Source organism: Ranitomeya imitator, chromosome 7, assembly GCF_032444005.1.
Source record: "Ranitomeya imitator isolate aRanImi1 chromosome 7, aRanImi1.pri, whole genome shotgun sequence".
In the NCBI taxonomy this organism is placed as follows: domain Eukaryota; kingdom Metazoa; phylum Chordata; class Amphibia; order Anura; family Dendrobatidae; genus Ranitomeya; species Ranitomeya imitator.
The window spans coordinates 44,233,500-44,252,594 of record NC_091288.1 but is presented as its reverse complement, the minus strand read 5'-3'; the positions used below and the strand labels follow the sequence as shown (position 1 = coordinate 44,252,594).

General features: G+C 43.3%; 1 protein-coding gene across 3 annotated transcripts in view; it reads right to left on the bottom strand.

Moving 5' to 3' along the window:
- Positions 1–18,839, bottom strand: part of MAP3K20 (mitogen-activated protein kinase kinase kinase 20) — a 196,013-nt gene extending 177,174 nt beyond the window's left edge. The window contains exon 1 of one of the 3 annotated variants that reach the window (XM_069733161.1): positions 18,707–18,839. In XM_069733161.1, coding sequence (XP_069589262.1) covers positions 18,707–18,825 — 119 coding nt within the window. In that variant the 5' untranslated portion in view covers positions 18,826–18,839. Of the gene's footprint in view, positions 1–11,408; positions 11,586–18,706 lie in introns of those variants that run through there. The other 2 variants (XM_069733165.1, XM_069733162.1) reach the window with 2 other exon arrangements.
- Between the last annotated feature and the right edge of the window lie 256 nt (positions 18,840–19,095).

Here is a 19,095-nt window from a genome sequence, read left to right as displayed (position 1 = left end):
TTGCACGGCAATACCCGGTACTGCACCTGGCACAGAGGAGCGGAGAGTGCGGCTGCATGTATTCCTATGCGGCCGCACTCTCCAATCTGAGTGCCGGCAGCAGCGCCGGGTTTTAACATGCGAGACTCATCCGAGTTGCTCGCAAGTGAGTATGAGCCCTAAAAGAGGCATCATAAAATAATTGTGCCATCTATGTTGCAGTAGCCAAACCTAGCCAGAAGAGGCCAATTCTGAGTGGCAGCATGAAGTGAGTATTGTTGGAGGGGCACAATGGCAATAATTTATTTCAGTGGCACAATAACAATGGCAGGTACTATATAATTCAAGGACACAAAAACTTGTATTTTTTTTCCTACAGGAGGGCACAGTGAACATTATTATTTCTGGGGGTAAAGCGGGCATGTTGACTTCATAAATATCAACACCACAATTGTGTCTAGTGCACTAAATATAAAACGTTTTTCCCTACAGATGGGCAGCCATGTAGATCCAAGAGACAGAAGTTCTAGATACAAAGGTCAACTATGCAAAAGGCTTATGAGGATTTCTCCGCACACATAATACAGTCTCCAGGGCGGTTTCTAAGATGCAGGGAAGTTGGATGCCAAATAGGCATGTTAAAAATTAAGGTTTTATTTTGTTAATTTGTACTTAGACCTGTTTATCATGCCCACTATGCCAACCCATTCATGGACCTAGATAACAGGCATCTCCACTTTTTATTCAGATGATAGCTGTGAGGCAGTGAGGGGGATCATATACGAGGGTCGATATGTGTCCCCCAGGATGCAGAAGGAGTCATATTAATCCCACTGGAGCACATTCTGTTTACTGCAGGATGCATGTGAATCACAAGGCAAAATAAAAGTAAGTCTGCATTGGGTCCAAGTAGTTGACCTAGTCAGATTTTTAGGAAAACCCGACAAGGGCTTCTATTTTTAGAGGGATTTACAGGTTTGGTAGTAGGGCGAATGCCTTTCTCCTCTCCAGGTTTTGCAAGTGGTTCTATGGCCACTATTCGATTTAATCTCTGAGTTTGGCTTTGGGTGGGTCAAGTTGGAGTCTTGCAAGCTGCAGAGCAGGAGGCTCTGTGCAACCCAGGCCTGTGTGAAGCCAATACAGAGCCAGGGACTTCACAGCAGCTGACGCACCCAGGAGTTACAGTGGTGCCATTGCCTGTGGCAACAGGTTGGAACAAGGACTATTTGTGGAAGCTGCACTGTGATCTGTAATATATCACTTCTGTTTATGTAAGTCTGAGAATAAAGACAATTTTATGTTGAACTTTTGTGGTCCCTGCCTATCTGTCACACTGTTTCAACTCTGCTGCACTACATAGCACTTTCAGATATTTTCCAACTTGCTAACTTTTTTACTGACTAATAACTAAGGAAACAGCCCAAGTTTGCGCACTCTCCTGCACTTTCACTCACACAGGATAGAAAAGTTGGTGGAACAAGTTTATATACTCCTCCAGAAAGTCCAGTCCTAACACGATATCATGGATTTCTCATGAACAACGGAAGACTTGTTTCTTAATCCCACCGTTCCCACAATGAGAAGATGCAGACACATAATCCAAGACCATTTATAAGATTGCCATAAAGGGTTAAATGTTCTGGGTAAAATTGGTTACTGTACCTGGCATCAAGCTGAAAAGGACATTTATGGAGGAGCATTGTTTGTTGTCTCCCCTGTCTGTTAGCTGCTCTCCACCAATGTGCATTGCTAAGAACAGTCATAATGATCCTAATTGGCTGAAAAGTGTTGAATGGCAGAAGCTCACAACTTTCAGGTGACTGTCAGGTTCTGGAGATAATATAGTGAAAACCTTAATGAGTGTCTTAAAATTTTTCTCTGTTTCACTTTTTGTGGACTTTCCAAGAGGGTATGTGTTAAAGAGACTTATAAAAAATCATAAATCCGGCACTGACAACCACAGAGGTCTGCTGGAGACCTCTCGTTGTCATGTCGACCCATCGGTGACCCGCGATCACGTGACGGGGTCACCGATGGGTGGGATTTCCGGCATCCTTCCCGGAAGCGCAAGTTAAATGTTGCTGTCAGAGATTGACAGCGGCATTTAATAGGTGAACAGCCACGGGTGTATCGCGATTCCACCCGCGGCTGTTAGAGGCACATGTCAGTTGTTCAAAACAGCTGACATGTGCAGGGAAAGATGTGGGCTCAGTGCCGGAGCTCACATCAAAGGGAGGGATTCCGACGTGGGCGTACTATTATGCCCATCGTTGGAAAGGGTTTAAATAGAAATCTCTATATCATTACACACAATAAACTTGTATAATACCATGTACACATGTGGAAGATTTCTCGTGTTTTTATCACATTTTTTCTGTGCCGATTTGTCACAAAACCTGAAAGGTTTCCTGATGCCATTAAAGTGAATGAGTGAACCCTGAAGTCTCATGCACACGTTGTTTATTTGTCACTTGCAGATTTATATCTGGAGCATATCAATTCTTTCAGCGTTTTTGCTGCAGATTTCACCCATACTATTGAGTGGGAAAAATGTGCAACAGAAACGCATGTGAAAAATGCATCAAAAACGCGCTTATTTTAAGCTGCGTTTTTCCTGGTAAGAGATGCAGAAGCGGGGCAGATATTTCTGCACCAAATTCTTAAAGGGAACCTGTCACCTGAATTTGGCGGGACCAGTTTTTGGTCATATGGGCGGAGTTTTCGGGTGTTTGATATACCCTTTCCTTAACCGCTGGCTGCATGCTGGCCGCAATATTGGATTGAAGTTCATTCTATGTCCTCCGTAGTACACGCCTGTGCAAGGCAAGCTGTTCCAGTTGTACAATTAAGCAGAATTTGGAAGGAAGTCATAAAACACAACAATTCCATTGTCTCAACACTAATCCCTTTGAAGCAGCACCCTCCTCCATGCCTGCAGAGCTATCATTCATCATTCATCCTTTGTGTTCTGGATTCATTTCACTGTCGCATTCTTATAAATTTACATTTTCAACAACTAATGCATTCCTACAGAAAGAAAGAAACCACACCTGACGCTGTCAACAACCTGTTCTCTACAGGAGCACTACTGGATCGTTTATCATTTGCAACCACATCAAACTTTTGCAAGCTGAAAAAGCTATGTGTGAGCGATAGGCAGGCTGGAAGCCACATGTGGCCTTCGATGATACACTGTGCCGCCCTCAACCATCTGATGGTAGACATGATTCTATCTGGGCTGCTCACGTGTATTTTTCATGTCAGAGAAAAGTACTACACAGTGCTGGACGAATAAGTATTAATAGAGCACTGTGTGGCTCTTCCGGATGGGGGTCTCTTGAGTCCTGCACTGAGCTGCAGTAAGGAGTAGATGAAGGGAAGATGTGGTCATACACGTCCGAAGTGATCTCCATCTTAGTTTCATGGGATAAATGAAATACTTGACGATTTCCCTAAGATACATAAACTGCAATGGAAAGTGCCACATGCATGCATGGTCTCCTCCTTTCTGACAATCTACAGCGACATGTAAAAGTTTGGGAATTCTGGTCAAAATTACTGTTATTGCGAACATTTAAGCAAGTTGAAGATGAAATGATCTCTAAAGGGGCTAAAATTAAAGATGACACATTTCCTTTATTTTAGGCAACAAAAAAAATTATTTATTTCTTGATTTTACAAATTACAAAAAGAAAAATGGGTCAATGCTAAAGTTTGGGCACCCCTGGAGATATGTGTGCTCAGATGACTTTGACTAAGGTTTCAGACCTTAATTAGCCTGTTAGGGTTATGGCTTGCTCACTATCATCGTCAGGAAAGGCCAGGTGATGCAAATTTCCCAGCTTTATAAAAACCCAGCCTCTTCTAACCTTGTGTCAAAAACAGCAGCCATGGGTTCTTCTAAGCAGCTGCCTAGCACTCTGAAAATGAAAATGGTGGAGGCCCACAAAGCAGGAGAAGACTATAAGACCATGTTCACATGTTCAGTATTTGGTCAGTATTTTAGCTCAGTATTTGTAAGCCAAAACCAGAAGTGGAGCAATCAGAGGAAAAGTATAATAGAAACAGGTCACCACTTCTGGATTTATCACCCACTTCTGATTTTGTCTTACAAATACTGAAGTAAAAAACTCACCAGATACCCAATGTGTGCATGTAACTTAAGAAGATAGCAAAGTTTTTTCAAGTTGCCCTTTCCTCAGTTTGAAATGTAATTAAGAAATGGCAATGAACCAGAACAGTGGAGGTCAAGATAAGGTCTGGCAGACCAAGCAAAATTTCAGTGAGAGCTGCTCGTAGGATGGCTAGAGTGACAAATCAAAACCAATGCTTGACTGCAAAAGTCCTTCAGAAAGAGTTAGCAGAATCTGGAATTGTGGTACATTGTTCTACTGTTTAGCGACACCTGCACAAATATGGCCTTTATGGAAGAGACATCAGAGGAAATCCTCTCCTGTGTCCTCACCATAAAATTCAGTGTCACAAGTATGCCAAAGAACATCTAAATAAGCCTGATGCATTTTTTGGACACAAATCTTGTGGACCGGAGGTAAAAATATAACTCTTTGGCACAATGATTAAAGGTATGTGTGGAGATAAAAAGGCTCAGAATTTCAGGAAAAGAACATCTCACCAACCATTAACCCCTTCATGACCCAGCCTATTTTGACCTTAAAGACCTTGCCGTTTTTTGCAATTCTGACCAGTGTCCCTTTATGAGGTAATAACTCAGGAACGCTTCAACGGATCCTAGCGGTTCTGAGATTGTTTTTTCGTGACATATTGGGCTTCATGTTAGTGGTAAATTTAGGTCAATAAATTCTGCGTTTATTTGTGATAAAAACGGAAATTTGGCGAAAATTTTGAAAATTTCGCAATTTTCACATTTTGAATTTTTATTCTGTTAAACCAGAGAGATATGTGACACAAAATAGTTAATAAATAACATTTCCCACATGTTTACTTTACATCAGCACAATTTTGGAAACAAAATTTTTTTTTGTTAGGAAGTTATAAGGGTTAAAATTTGACCAGCGATTTCTCATTTTTACAACGAAATTTACAAAACCATTTTTTTTAGGGACCATCTCACATTTGAAGTCAGTTTGAGGGGTCTATATGGCTGAAAATACCCAAAAGTGACACCATTCTAAAAACTGCACCCCTCAAGGTACTCAAAACCACATTCAAGAAGTTTATTAACCCTTCAGGTGCTTCACAGCAGCAGAAGCAACATGGAAGGAAAAAATGAACATTTAACTTTTTAGTCACAAAAATTATCTTTTAGCAACAATTTTTTTATTTTCCCAATGGTAAAAGGAGAAACTGAACCACGAAAGTTGTTGTCCAATTTGTCCTGAGTACGCTGATACCTCATATGTGGGGGTAAACCACTGTTTGGGCGCACGGCAGGGCTTGGAAGGGAAGGAGCGCCATTTGACTTTTTGAATCAAAAATTGGCTCCACTCTTTAGCGGACACCATGTCATGTTTGGAGAGCCCCCGTGTGCCTAAAAATTGGAGCTCCCCCACAAGTGACCCCATTTTGGAAACTAGACGCCCCAAGGAACTTATCTAGATGCATAGTGAGCACTTTGAACCCCCAGGTGCTTCACAAATTGATCCGTAAAAATGAAAAAGTACTTTTTTTTCACAAAAAAATTCTTTTAGCCTCAATTTTTTCATTTTCACATGGGCAACAGGATAAAATGGATCCTAAAATGTGTTGGGCAATTTCTCCTGAGTACACCAATACCTCACAGGTGGGGGTAAACCACTGTTTGGGCACATGGCAAGGCTCGGAAGGGAAGGAGCGCCATTTGACTTTTTGAATGAAAAATTATTTCCATCGTTAGCGGACACCATGTCGCGTTTGGATAGCTCCTGTGTGCCTAAACATTGGCGCTCCCCCACAAGTGACCCCATTTTGGAAACTAGACCCCCCAAGGAACTTATTTAGATGCCTAGTGAGCACTTTAAACCCTCAGGTGCTTCACAAATTGATCTGTAAAAATGAAAAAGTACTTTTTTTTCACAAAAAAATTCTTTTCGCCTCAATTTTTTCATTTTCACATGGGCAGTAGGATAAAATGGATCATAAAATTTGTTTGGCAATTTCTCCCGAGTACGTCGATACCTCATATGTGGGGGTAAACCACTGTTTGGGCACTCGGCAGGGCTCGGAAGGGAAGGCGCGCCATTTGACTTTTTGAATGGAAAATTAGCTCCAATTGTTAGCGGACACCATGTTGCGTTTGGAGAGCCCCTGTGTGCCTAAACATTGGAGCTCCCCCACAAGTGACCCCATTTTGGAAACTAGACCCCCCAAGGAACTTATCTAGATGCATATTGAGCACTTTAAACCCCCAGGTGCTTCACAGAAGTTTATAACGCAGAGCCATGAAAATAAAAAATAATTTTTCTTTCCTCAAAAATGATTTTTTAGCCTGGAATTTCCTATTTTGCCAAGGATAATAGGAGAAATTGGACCCCAAATATTGTTGTCCAGTTTGTCCTGAGTACGCTGATACCCCATATGTGGGGGTAAACCACTGTTTGGGCGCACGGCAGGGCTCGGAAGGGATGGCACGCCATTTGGCTTTTTAAATGGAAAATTAGCTCCAATCATTAGCGGACACCATGTCACGTTTGGAGAGCCCCTGTGTGCCTAAACATTGGAGATCCCCCAGAAATGACACCATTTTGGAAACTAGACCCCCAAAGGAACTAATCTAGATGTGTGGTGAGGACTTTGAACCTCCAAGTGCTTCACAGAAGTTTATAACGCAGAGCCATGAAAATAAAAAAAATAAAATATTTTCTCAAAAATGATCTTTTAGCCTGCAATTTTTTATTTTCCCAAGGGTAACAGGAGAAATTTGACCCCAAAAGTTGTTGTCCAGTTTCTCCTGAGTACGCTGATACCCCATATGTGGGGGTAAATCACTGTTTGGGCACATGCCGGGGCTCGGAAGTGAAGTAGTGACGTTTTGAAATGCAGACTTTGATGGAATGCTCTGTGGGCGTCACGTTGTGTTTGCAGAGCCCCTGATGTGGCTTAACAGTAGAAACCCCCCACAAGTGACCCCATTTTGGAAACTAGACCCCCAAAGGAACTTATCTAGATGTGTGTTGAGCACTTTGAACCCCCAAGTGCTTCATAGAAGTTTATAATGTAGAGCCGTGATAAAAATAAATACGTTTTCTTTCCTCAAAAATAATTATTTAGCCCAGAATTTTTTATTTTCCCAAGGGTTACAGAAGAAATTGGACCCCAAAAGTTGTTGTCCAGTTTCTCCTGAGTACGCTGATACCTCATATGTGGGGGTAAACCACTGTTTGGGCACATGCCGAGGCTCGGAAGTGAAGTAGTGACGTTTTGAAATGCAGACTTTGATGGAATGCTCTGTGGGCGTCACGTTGCGTTTGCAGAGCCCCTGATGTGGCTTAACAGTAGAAACCCCCCACAAGTGACCCCATTTTGGAAACTAGACCCCGAAAGGAACTTATCTAGATGTGTGGTGAGCACTTTGAACCCCCAAGCGCTTCATAGAAGTTTATAATGCAGAGCCGTGAAAATAATAAATACGTTTTCTTTCCTCAAAAATAATTATTTAGCCCAGAATTTTTAAATTTTCCCAAGGGTAACAGGAGAAATTTGACCCCAATATTTGTTGTCCAGTTTCTCCTGAGTACGGTGATACCCCATATGTGGAGGTAAACCACAGTTTGGGCACATGCCGGGGCTTGGAATTGAAGTAGTGACGTTTTGAAATGCAGACTTTGATGGAATGGTCTGCGGGTGTCACGTTGCGTTTGCAGAGCCCCTGGTGTGCCTAAACAGTAGAAACCCCCACAAGTGACCCCATTTTAGAAACTAGACCCCCCAAGGAACTTATCTAGATATGTGGTGAGCACTTTGAACCCCCAAGTGCTTCACAGACGTTTACAACGCAGAGCCGTGAAAATAAAAAATCATTTTTCTTTCCTCAAAAATTATGTTTTAGCAAGCATTTTTTTAGATTCACAAGGGTAACAGGAGAAATTGGACCCCAGTAATTGTTGCGCAGTTTGTCCTGAGTATGCTGGTACCCCATATGTGGGGGTAAACCACTGTTTGGGCACACGTCAGGGCTCGGAAGTGAGGGAGCACCATTTGACTTTTTGAATACGAGATTGGCTGGAATCAATGGTGGCGCCATGTTGCGTTTGGAGACCCCTGATGTGCCTAAACAGTGGTAACCCCTCAATTCTAACTCCAACACTAACCCCCCCACACCCCTAACCCTAATCCCAACTGTAGCCATAACCCTAATCACAACCCTAACCACAACCCTAATTCCAGCCCTAACCCTAAGGCTATGTGCCCACGTTGCGGATTCGTGTGAGATATTTCCGCACCATTTTTGAAAAATCGGCGGGTAAAAGGCACTGCGTTTTACCTGCGGATTTCCAGTGTTTTTTGTGCGGATTTCACTTGCGGATTCCTATTGAGGAACAGGTGTAAAACGCTGCGGAATCCGCACAAAGAATTGACATGCTGCGGAAAATACAACGCAGCGTTTCCGCGCGGTATTTTCCGCACCATGGGCACGGCGGATTTGGTTTTTCATATGTTTACATGGTACTGTAAACCTGATGGAACACTGCTGCGAATCCGCAGCGGCCAATCCGCAGCCAAATCCGCACAGTGTGCACATAGCCTAATTCTAAAGGTATGTGCACACGCTGCGGAAAACGCTGCGGATCCGCAGCAGTTTCCCATGAGTTTACAGTTCAATGTAAACCTACGGGAAACAAAAATCGCTGTGCCCATGCTGCGGAAAAACTGCACGGAAACGCAGCGGTTTACATTCCGCAGCATGTCACTTCTTTGTGCGGATTCCGCAGCGGTTTTACAACTGCTCCAATAGAAAATCGCAGTTGTAAAGCCGCAGTGAAATGCGCAGAAAAACCGCGGTAAATCCGCAGCGGTTTAGCACTGCGGATTTATCAAATCCGCAGAGGACCAGAATACGTGTGCACATACCGAAACCCTAACCCTAGCCCTAACACTAACCCTACCCCTAACCCTACCCCTAGCCCTAACCCTAACCCTAACCCTACCCCTAACCCTACCCCTAACCCTACCCCTAACCCTACCCCTACCCCTAGCCCTAACCCTAGCCCTAACCCTAACCCTACCCCTAACCCTAACCCTACCCCTAACCCTACCCCTAACCCTACCCCTACCCCTAACCCTAACCCTAGCCCTAACCCTACCCCTAACCCTAACCCTATTCTAACATTAGTGGAAAAAAAAAATTTCTTTATTTTTTTATTGTCCCTACCTATGGGGGTGACAAAGGGGGGGGGTCATTTATTATTTTTTTTATTTTGATCACTGAGATATAATCTATGTCAGTGATCAAAATGCACTTTGGAACGAATCTGCCGGCCGGCAGATTCGGCGGGCGCACTGTGCATGCGCCTGCCATTTTGGAAGATGGCGGCGCCCAGGGAGAAGACGGACGGGACCCTGGCTGGATCGGTAAGTATGATGGGGTGGGGGGGACCACGGGGGGGCATTGGAGCACGGGGGGGGGGGAATCGGAGCGCGGGAGGGGTGGAACGGAGCACGGGGGGCGTGGAACGGAGCACGGGGGGCTGGAATGGAGCACGGGGGGGTGGAACGGAGCACCGGGGGGGTGGATCGGAGTGCAGGGGGGGTGATTGGAGCACGGGGGGGTGATTGGAGCACGGGGGGAGCGGACAAGAGCACGGGGGGGAGCGGAGCACTGGATGGAGGGGAGCCGGAGCAGTGTACCGGCCAGATCGGGGGGCTGGGGGGGCGATCGGTGGGGTGGGGTGGGGGCACATTAGTATTTCCAGCCATGGCCGATGATATTGCAGCATCGGCCATGGCTGGATTGTAATATTTTACCCGTTATAATAGGTGAAATATTACAAATCGCTCTGATTGGCAGTTTCACTTTCAACAGCCAATCAGAGCGATTGTAGCCACGAGGGGGTGAAGCCACCCCCCCTGGGCTAAACTACCACTCCCCCTGTCCCTGCAGATCGGGTGAAATGGGAGTTAACCCTTTCACCCGATCTGCAGGGACGCGATCTTTCCATGACGCCACATAGGCGTCATGGGTCGGATTGGCACCGACTTTCATGACGCCTACGTGGCATCATGGGTCGGGAAGGGGTTAAGAATGGGGATGGATCAATCATGCTTTGGGGTGTGCTGCAGCCAATGGCATGGGGGACATTTCACAAGTAGAGGGAAGAATGGATTAAATTAAATGTTAACAGATTCTTGATGTAAACATAACACAAGATGTAAAAAAGCTGAAGTTGAAAAGAGGATGGCTTCTACAAATGGATAAAGATCCTAAACACACGTCAAAATCCACAATAGACAACCTCAAAAGGCATATGCTGAAGGTTTTACAATGGCCCTCGCAGTCCCCTGATCTGAACATCATTGAAAATTTGTGGCTAGACCTCAAAATAGTAGTGCATTGCCAGACGACCCAGGAATCTCACAGGACTGGAAGAATTTTCCAAGGAAGAATGGATGAAACTCCCTCAAACAAGAATGAAAAGACTCTTGTCTGCCTACTAAACGCATCTACCAGCTGTGATACATTCAAAAGAGGGTGCTTCTAGGTGCCAACCATGCAGGGTGCCCAAACTTTTACATCAGCCTATTTTCCGTTTTGTAATTTTTTAAATATAAAAGATGAAAATATATATTATTTTGAAGCCTAAAATACAAAGGAAATGCGTCATCTTTAACTTTAGACCTTTTAGAGACCATTTCATCTTCACCTTGCTTAACTGTTCACAATAACGGTAATTTTGACCAGGGGTGCCCAAACTTTTACATGCAACTATAACTGTGAAGAAAGTAAGTCCTATTTTTTTTTTTTTATCTCTGGAAGTGGAACCAATACTTTTTGATATCGTACAGTTGTTACAGATGGTAATAGACCTTCAAGTATTTGCAACGTTTAGGGTTTGCTCAATCCGACAATTTTAAAGAGCAATAAACATTGTGTATTGTCCTAATTATATCAATTCATACTATGGGGACAAAACCTAGAGGCAAAATATGGTGGATATCCTCATGCGCCACTGGCACTAGGTAGAGCAATGGCAATCACTGGGGCATTTAATACCTCTTCATGCCCGGCAGAGCCTGGAAGCTGGACCTGTAATTCATATTCCTTGCTTCCTTAGCTATATCATTTCAGAAAACTCCATAAAGAGGAGAAGTCTAATGACGCAGCATCACCATATGTTCAGTTCACAAGCTGAATGATTACATCATTTTCCAGCACTTCTCTGTACGTATAGATGGCACTGCTGGTACATATTTAATCCCTGTGTCTGGAGACATACGTAAGTATAAATTATAGAAATGTTTTCAATTTTACTCACTTCCCTCTGATGTCTTTTCGTTCTAAATTTAACCCAAAAGTGTTGGAATTCTGCAAATAGTAGAGTACCCAAAAATCCCAGGAAAAGCTGAAAATTAACATATAAACATGGTCCTGTTCTTCTGAACTGGAATTACTTTTAGCCCCATAAATTAAACTTGACCCAGTCTTGACTCCAGAATGTGACACCGATCAGTGTCTGCTAATCCTCAAACCATGTGCAGTGACCTTGCGTGTGTCCATCAATCACACAGTGACCACCACAGACAAGTGTAAAGCTACCGCAGGAGATAAGACAGGGCCCTGCTGCCAATAACAAAGATGATCAGCATCAAATAGGTGGCACCGAGTCATTCAGGGGAAACTGCCACCTCCACCCATCCATGTGGAAAGAGAAGGCGTAGGAACCTTGACATTCTTTTCTTGCCTCAATCCTCATTGAGAAGGAAACTTCCTACTAAACCAGTTGTGTGGATTTTGTTATTCCAGTATCTCAAGGAATCGTCCCTCCTCCTTGCAAATAAGTAAATGTTTGGCGTGAGTAGGGAAATTCCTATGCTAAGGTGCCAATTTCTCAGCCTTCACAACTACACACATTCAGCATAAAGAAGTAGACTTTACCCCTTCGTAAAAGCAAGGCTGAGGCGTAATGTACTGTAGATCACAGATAGAAAATAATCACCATAGTCTTTACGAGAGCTTTGAGATTATTATTAGTTACTGTAGATGTTGTACATGTAAGCCACTGGTTTCCACAAATATTACCATCTCGGCATACTATTTTATTAACTGTGCAAAACAAAAAGAAAAATACTAAACACGAGACTAGAACCAGAGACTCTCATGATCATGGTCTCGATCAGCTTTTACATGATTATAATGCTTTTTATTACTTGCTTATAAAATTTGGTGTTATGTTTCCTGACTTCCCCTATGGTCCCCTGTATCAAGAATATTACATTTTAGCTATATTATGGCTTTGTTTTAAAGGTTGGCCACTACATTGATATTAAAGGAGATGGCGAGGACTTGAACATTGATGACCTATCCTTATACAGGTCATCACTGTTTGATCGATGGGGGTGTGACACCCGGCAGTACCTCCACCGATCAGCTGTTCCCGGTGTCGTCCAAGCCTGCTCAGTTAGGGAGTAGCACAGCTCCATTGACGGAATAGTGGTCGCGGCTGGGTACTGCACATCCTCCTCCTATTGATTTGAATAGGATATCCCTTTAACCATCCATCAGATGATCGATGGGGGTGTGACATCCGGCAGCACCTCCACGGATCAGCTGTTCCCGGTGTCGTCCAAACCTGCTCAGTTAGGGAGTAGCACAGCTCCATTGATGGAATAGTGGTCGCGGCTGGGTACTGCACATCCTCCTCCTATTGATTTGAATAGGATATCCCTTTAACCATCCATCCATTGGATAGGTAATAAATGTCAGATCAGTGAGAGTCCTACACCTGGCTGTTACCAGCGCTCGCAGAAGTGTGATGTAAAACAGGGTATCGAGCAAGACAGCGCAGATCCGTACAATGTGCAGCGGCGAGTACTTGGCCTTTAGACGAGAGGCTTCCGAATCTCTTACCTTTTGGTGTCCCAACCATGGCATTTGATTTGTCGGGGCTAATCAAAAGCCACGCCGAGGACACAGGAAGGTAAGAAATTTGATTGGGATTATTTATGCCAGAACAAAAATCATCGTTATCAGCAACCTATCATCGACTGTAAACGGAATGTGTGCCGCCAATAACCTGTGCGGAGAAAGAACGATCATATTGTCGAACATGCCATCCCATTATACCTTGTCGCTGTGTAAATAATAATCAAGCGCTGAATGACTTGTATAAAGTTGACTGGCACTTGTTTAAAGGTCTGAAACCTACCTGTGTAAAAACACCCTAAATGTGTGATGGCGCAATGTAATAACACAAGGGGCTCCACTTTTCATTTTGTCTGGGGTCACATCTTATATAAAACTGGCCCTGCAGGTAACATAGTAACATAGTAACATAGTTAGTAAGGCCGAAAAAAGACATTTGTCCATCCAGTTCAGCCTATATTCCATCATAATAAATCCCCAGATCTACGTCCTTCTACAGAACCTAATTGTATGATACAATATTGTTCTGCTCCAGGAAGACATCCAGGCCTCTCTTGAACCCCTCGACTGAGTTCGCCATCACCACCTCCTCAGGCAAGCAATTCCAGATTCTCACTGCCCTAACAGTAAAGAATCCTCTTCTATGTTGGTGGAAAAACCTTCTCTCCTCCAGACGCAAAGAATGCCCCCTTGTGCCCGTCACCTTCCTTGGTATAAACAGATCCTCAGCGAGATATTTGTATTGTCCCCTTATATACTTATACATGGTTATTAGATCGCCCCTCAGTCGTCTTTTTTCTAGACTAAATAATCCTAATTTCGCTAATCTATCTGGGTATTGTAGTTCTCCCATCCCCTTTATTAATTTTGTTGCCCTCCTTTGTACTCTCTCTAGTTCCATTATATCCTTCCTGAGCACCGGTGCCCAAAACTGGACACAGTACTCCATGTGCGGTCTAACTAGGGATTTGTACAGAGGCAGTATAATGCTCTCATCATGTGTATCCAGACCTCTTTTAATGCACCCCATGATCCTGTTTGCCTTGGCAGCTGCTGCCTGGCACTGGCTGCTCCAGGTAAGTTTATCATTAACTAGGATCCCCAAGTCCTTCTCCCTGTCAGATTTACCCAGTGGTTTCCCGTTCAGTGTGTAATGGTGATATTGATTCCCTCTTCCCATGTGTATAACCTTACATTTATCATTGTTAAACCTCATCTGCCACCTTTCAGCCCAAGTTTCCAACTTATCCAGATCCATCTGTAGCAGAATACTATCTTCTCTTGTATTAACTGCTTTACATAGTTTTGTATCATCTGCAAACATCGATATTTTACTGTGTAAACCTTCTACCAGATCATTAATGAATATGTTGAAGAGAACAGGTCCCAATACTGACCCCTGCGGTACCCCACTGGTCACAGCGACCCAGTTAGAGACTATACCATTTATAACCACCCTCTGCTTTCTATCACTAAGCCAGTTACTAACCCATTTACACACATTTTCCCCCAGACCAAGCATTCTCATTTTGTGTACCAACCTCTTGTGCGGCACGGTATCAAACGCTTTGGAAAAATCGAGATATACCACGTCCAATGACTCACCGTGGTCCAGTCTATAGCTTACCTCTTCATAAAAACTGATTAGATTGGTTTGACAGGAGCGATTTCTCATAAACCCATGCTGATATGGAGTTAAACAGTTATTCTCATTGAGATAATCCAGAATAACATCCCTCAGAAACCCTTCAAATATTTTACCAACAATAGAGGTTAGACTTACTGGCCTATAATTTCCAGGTTCACTTTTAGAGCCCTTTTTGAATATTGGCACCACATTTGCTATGCGCCAGTCCTGCGGAACAGACCCTGTCGCTATAGAGTCACTAAAAATAAGAAATAATGGTTTATCTATTACATTACTTAGTTCTCTTAGTACTCGTGGGTGTATGCCATCCGGACCCGGAGATTTATCTATTTTAATCTTATTTAGCCGGTTTCGCACCTCTTCTTGGGTTAGATTGGTGACCCTTAATATAGGGTTTTCATTGTTTCTTGGGATTTCACCTAGCATTTCATTTTCCACCGTGAATACCGTGGAGAAGAAGGTGTTTAATATGTTAGCTTTTTCCTCGTCATTTACAACCATTCTTTCCTCACTATTTTTTAAGGGGCCTACATTTTCAGTTTTTATTCTTTTACTATTGATATAGTTGAAGAACAGTTTGGGATTAGTTTTACTCTCCTTAGCAATGTGCTTCTCTGTTTCCTTTTTGGCAGCTTTAATTAGTTTTTTAGATAAAGTATTTTTCTCCCTATAGTTTTTTAGAGCTTCAATGGTGCCATCCTGCTTTAGTAGTGCAAATGCTTTCTTTTTACTGTTAATTGCCTGTCTTACTTCTTTGTTTAGCCACATTGGGTTTTTCCTATTTCTAGTCCTTTTATTCCCACAAGGTATAAACCGCTTACACTTCCTATTTAGGATGTTCTTAAACATTTCCCATTTATTATCTGTATTCTCATTTCTGAGGATATTGTCCCAGTCTACCAGATTAAGGGCATCTCTAAGCTGGTCAAACTTTGCCTTCCTAAAGTTCAATGTTTTTGTGACTCCCTGACAAGTCCCCCTAGTGAAAGACAGGTGAAACTGCACAATATTGTGGTCGCTATTTCCTAGATGCCCAACCACCTGCAGATTTGTTATTCTGTCAGGTCTATTAGATAGTATTAGGTCTAAAAGTGCTGCTCCTCTGGTTGGATTCTGCACCAATTGTGAAAGATAATTTTTCTTGGTTATTAGCAGAAACCTGTTGCCTTTATGGGTTTCACAGGTTTCTGTTTCCCAGTTAATATCCGGGTAGTTAAAGTCCCCCATAACCAGGACCTCATTATGGGTTGCAGCTTCATCTATCTGCTTTAGAAGTAGACTTTCCATGCTTTCTGTTATATTTGGGGGTTTGTAACAGACCCCAATGAGAATTTTGTTACCATTTTTCCCTCCATGAATTTCAACCCATATGGACTCGACATCCTCATTCCCTTCGCTAATATCCTCCCTTAAAGTGGACTTTAGACAAGACTTTACATAGAGACATATGGTGCTGGTTTTTTTTTTTGGAAGAAAGCAGCCATGTTTATTTATAATCTTGCAAATTGCCTCTTCAGAGAGGGAAAGGACTTGAACTCTAGTGTTACCTATTGGAAGTAGCAATCCTAACAGTCAATATCGACCCTTTAACGAGCCTTGCCATATGACTTAGGAAACCAGCCAAACCAGAATCTCAATTTGCAGACACAATGGTTTGGGATGTTGCCCCTCGTCAGTGCAAAGTGTGAGATCTGGTTTGGCTGGGTGAGAGGCTTAAGACTGAGATCTAAGGGGCAAAGTAACGTTTCTCCTTGTGGAGAGTGAGAAGCCAGGCCTGGCATGTCAGAGTGAGGAGACTTATACGCCATGCATGCTCCTTACAGAGAATACGGGAAAGATATACGGCATATATTTGTACCGTGTTAGCCAGTAGATAGAACAATATTTAGAATATTTTAATGGCTAACTGAAAAGATGGTAACATAACAGAGGAAGCATGCATGGCGTATAAGTCTCCTCACTCTGACATGCCAGGCCTGGCTTGTCACTCTCCACAAGGAGAATCCTTACCCCTTAGATCCATTTCTAATCTTGGAACACCCTTTTGAATTTTACTAACACGTTAAAAGTACATAGGATAATACATTTATTTGCAAATTACACACATTTCTTTTTAGATTCAGGAGCTGTATTATTTTCTCTTATCATTAAAAAAAGAGCACAATTAAACAATGACATGTCAGATGGCACATTTTAGCAGTGAAACACTGGAGAAAAATGATCTGAAGCAAACCTGATCAATGTTAGACGAAATGGAAATAGAGCGAAACCCACATCCACCACTAACGTTGCTCCTGTCAATTTGCAAATGGCATCTAATACCGGAATCTGACTGATGGCAATGGGCAACTGCCCTCTGCCCGTCTGCTAGTTCTGATATCTTTTTAGGCTGAAGAATCACTGCATGGAAATGACAGTTGTCCATCAGTAGATATTTCAGAGGAGCCATACTCTGCAACATTTTGGGGAAACCTGACAATGAATGTCACCGTAACAATGTTTCATTTGTCTGAGTGACACAATCTCCATGTCTACAAAGTATCTGCTTTTGTAGAATCTAGCTAGGACCTGATAGCCCTCCTGACATGTCTGCTTTAGTAATTACATGCATTCCCCAGGAAATCTGAATCGTGGAGCATCTTTTCTTACATTCGTGTTGTATCGTCCCTTTGTTATTTCATCCTAAATATCTATTAATGCATTGACAATTGGCAGAGGAACATGACATGTCTATGACGCCAGCCACCGCAGATTGGACATTGAGAGTGTAGGGACACCCCTCCACCAATTGTGGCACCTAGTTGTCAAATTATTCATACATTTTCAGGAGGAATAACAGAGTTTTAAGAAATCAGAGTTTTGATCTTGTATTAGAATACCATGTTTGCTTCCTCCTGACTGTGTAGGTGGCATTGCTGTGTGAACCTGAAATGTTTCCTATTGCCAAATAACATTCTAATGCCAGGAACGCCCTGGGCAATCCCGTCCTTCCCTTGGCAACAGCTCCTATCCGCACAAGGCAATGCCACCTTTACTCCAAGCCACTCCCTTGTCACGTACTTATGGCCAGTATGAAGTTCTGCACATTCACGAGTCGCACGTGGTCAGACCTTACAATTCCTTTTCAGCTGTTACATGGTTATAACGTGTCTTTTTAAAGGCAGATTCCGCCTGCAAGCCGCCAGAAAAAGCGCTGTAAAAAGTGAACACGGTGCATCGCAATGTAAGAACAACATTACCGTGCACGTTCTGTCTTCTGTGACTTCTTTTACCCTATTAAGGGTTTCGGAATCCATGAAGCGATTACATGAAGTGACAGGTTAATTCTGGTAGGTAAGAATTGAAATGATAGAAATGGCGGTTTCGCCTAGAAAAACCTCGGCGGGTGTTTTGTTCACATGGCCTAAAAAGACATTTTTTCATGCTGTTCCGGACGTTTTCCGACACTTTGCGACATTATCTTGTGGAGACTATGCGACACATTCATATTTAACAGCGAGAATCCGCGATGTGATCCTCTGTGCGACTTATTCACGTGCGGCAAGTTTCATGCATTTGTGGCACAGCTTGCTCGGACAATACTACTAATGTCAGCAGGCTTGGACTGGCCGGCAGGAGAACAGGAGAATCCTCTGGTGGGCCACCACACTCTTATATGAGCAGTACTTGGCACAATATACTTGAATCACTATATACAGACAAAGGCGACATCTTATTCATTTATCAATCTACCCAGGTCATTGTTATATAGATTTGGGATTGAGGATAATGTCACATTTGCATGTAGCTGAAAAGTGGGGCCGTGGAGTTGGTTACTGGTGGGCCCTTGGCACCCAGCTCCGACATTGAATGGCAGGCTTTATTTCCTCCTGGATTCCCACAGACTTTCTTTTGCACTGTGGGATCAGACAGCACAAGTTTCTCCGGCTGCTGAGTCACAGTCCTCTCACTCCTAAACTTTGCTGATTTCCCTCTTACCCCCCTTATGCATTGTCCCACACTGTACAGAACCCTGCACAACCATCCCAGCACCCGTCACTTACCTCTTCTGAATATGCAGCAGGACCTGAAGACTGGAAACTTTCCCCAAATATTCCCGGTCTCTCCAGGTGACAGACAGAAAGTTCCAGCAGCAGCAGCAATGAGTACAGGCAGAGAGCATGCAACAGCTTCTTCCGGTCTGGTCACTTGTATGGGCTCTGCTCTGGCGCCACCTAGCTGCAGCACTGTGTATGACCCCTACTGTACTTCTCTGCTGCTGCACAGATCCCACTCTCTCTACATATACACAGTCCTGCGGATCATATCTAGTGCACACCTAGTATTATTCATAACATGCATCTTACTCTATAGGACTGTGGACGTCATGGCTCTTCTTCATACACTGGCCTCAGAAATCTAGTAAGAGGAGATCATACAGCTCTGGCAAAAG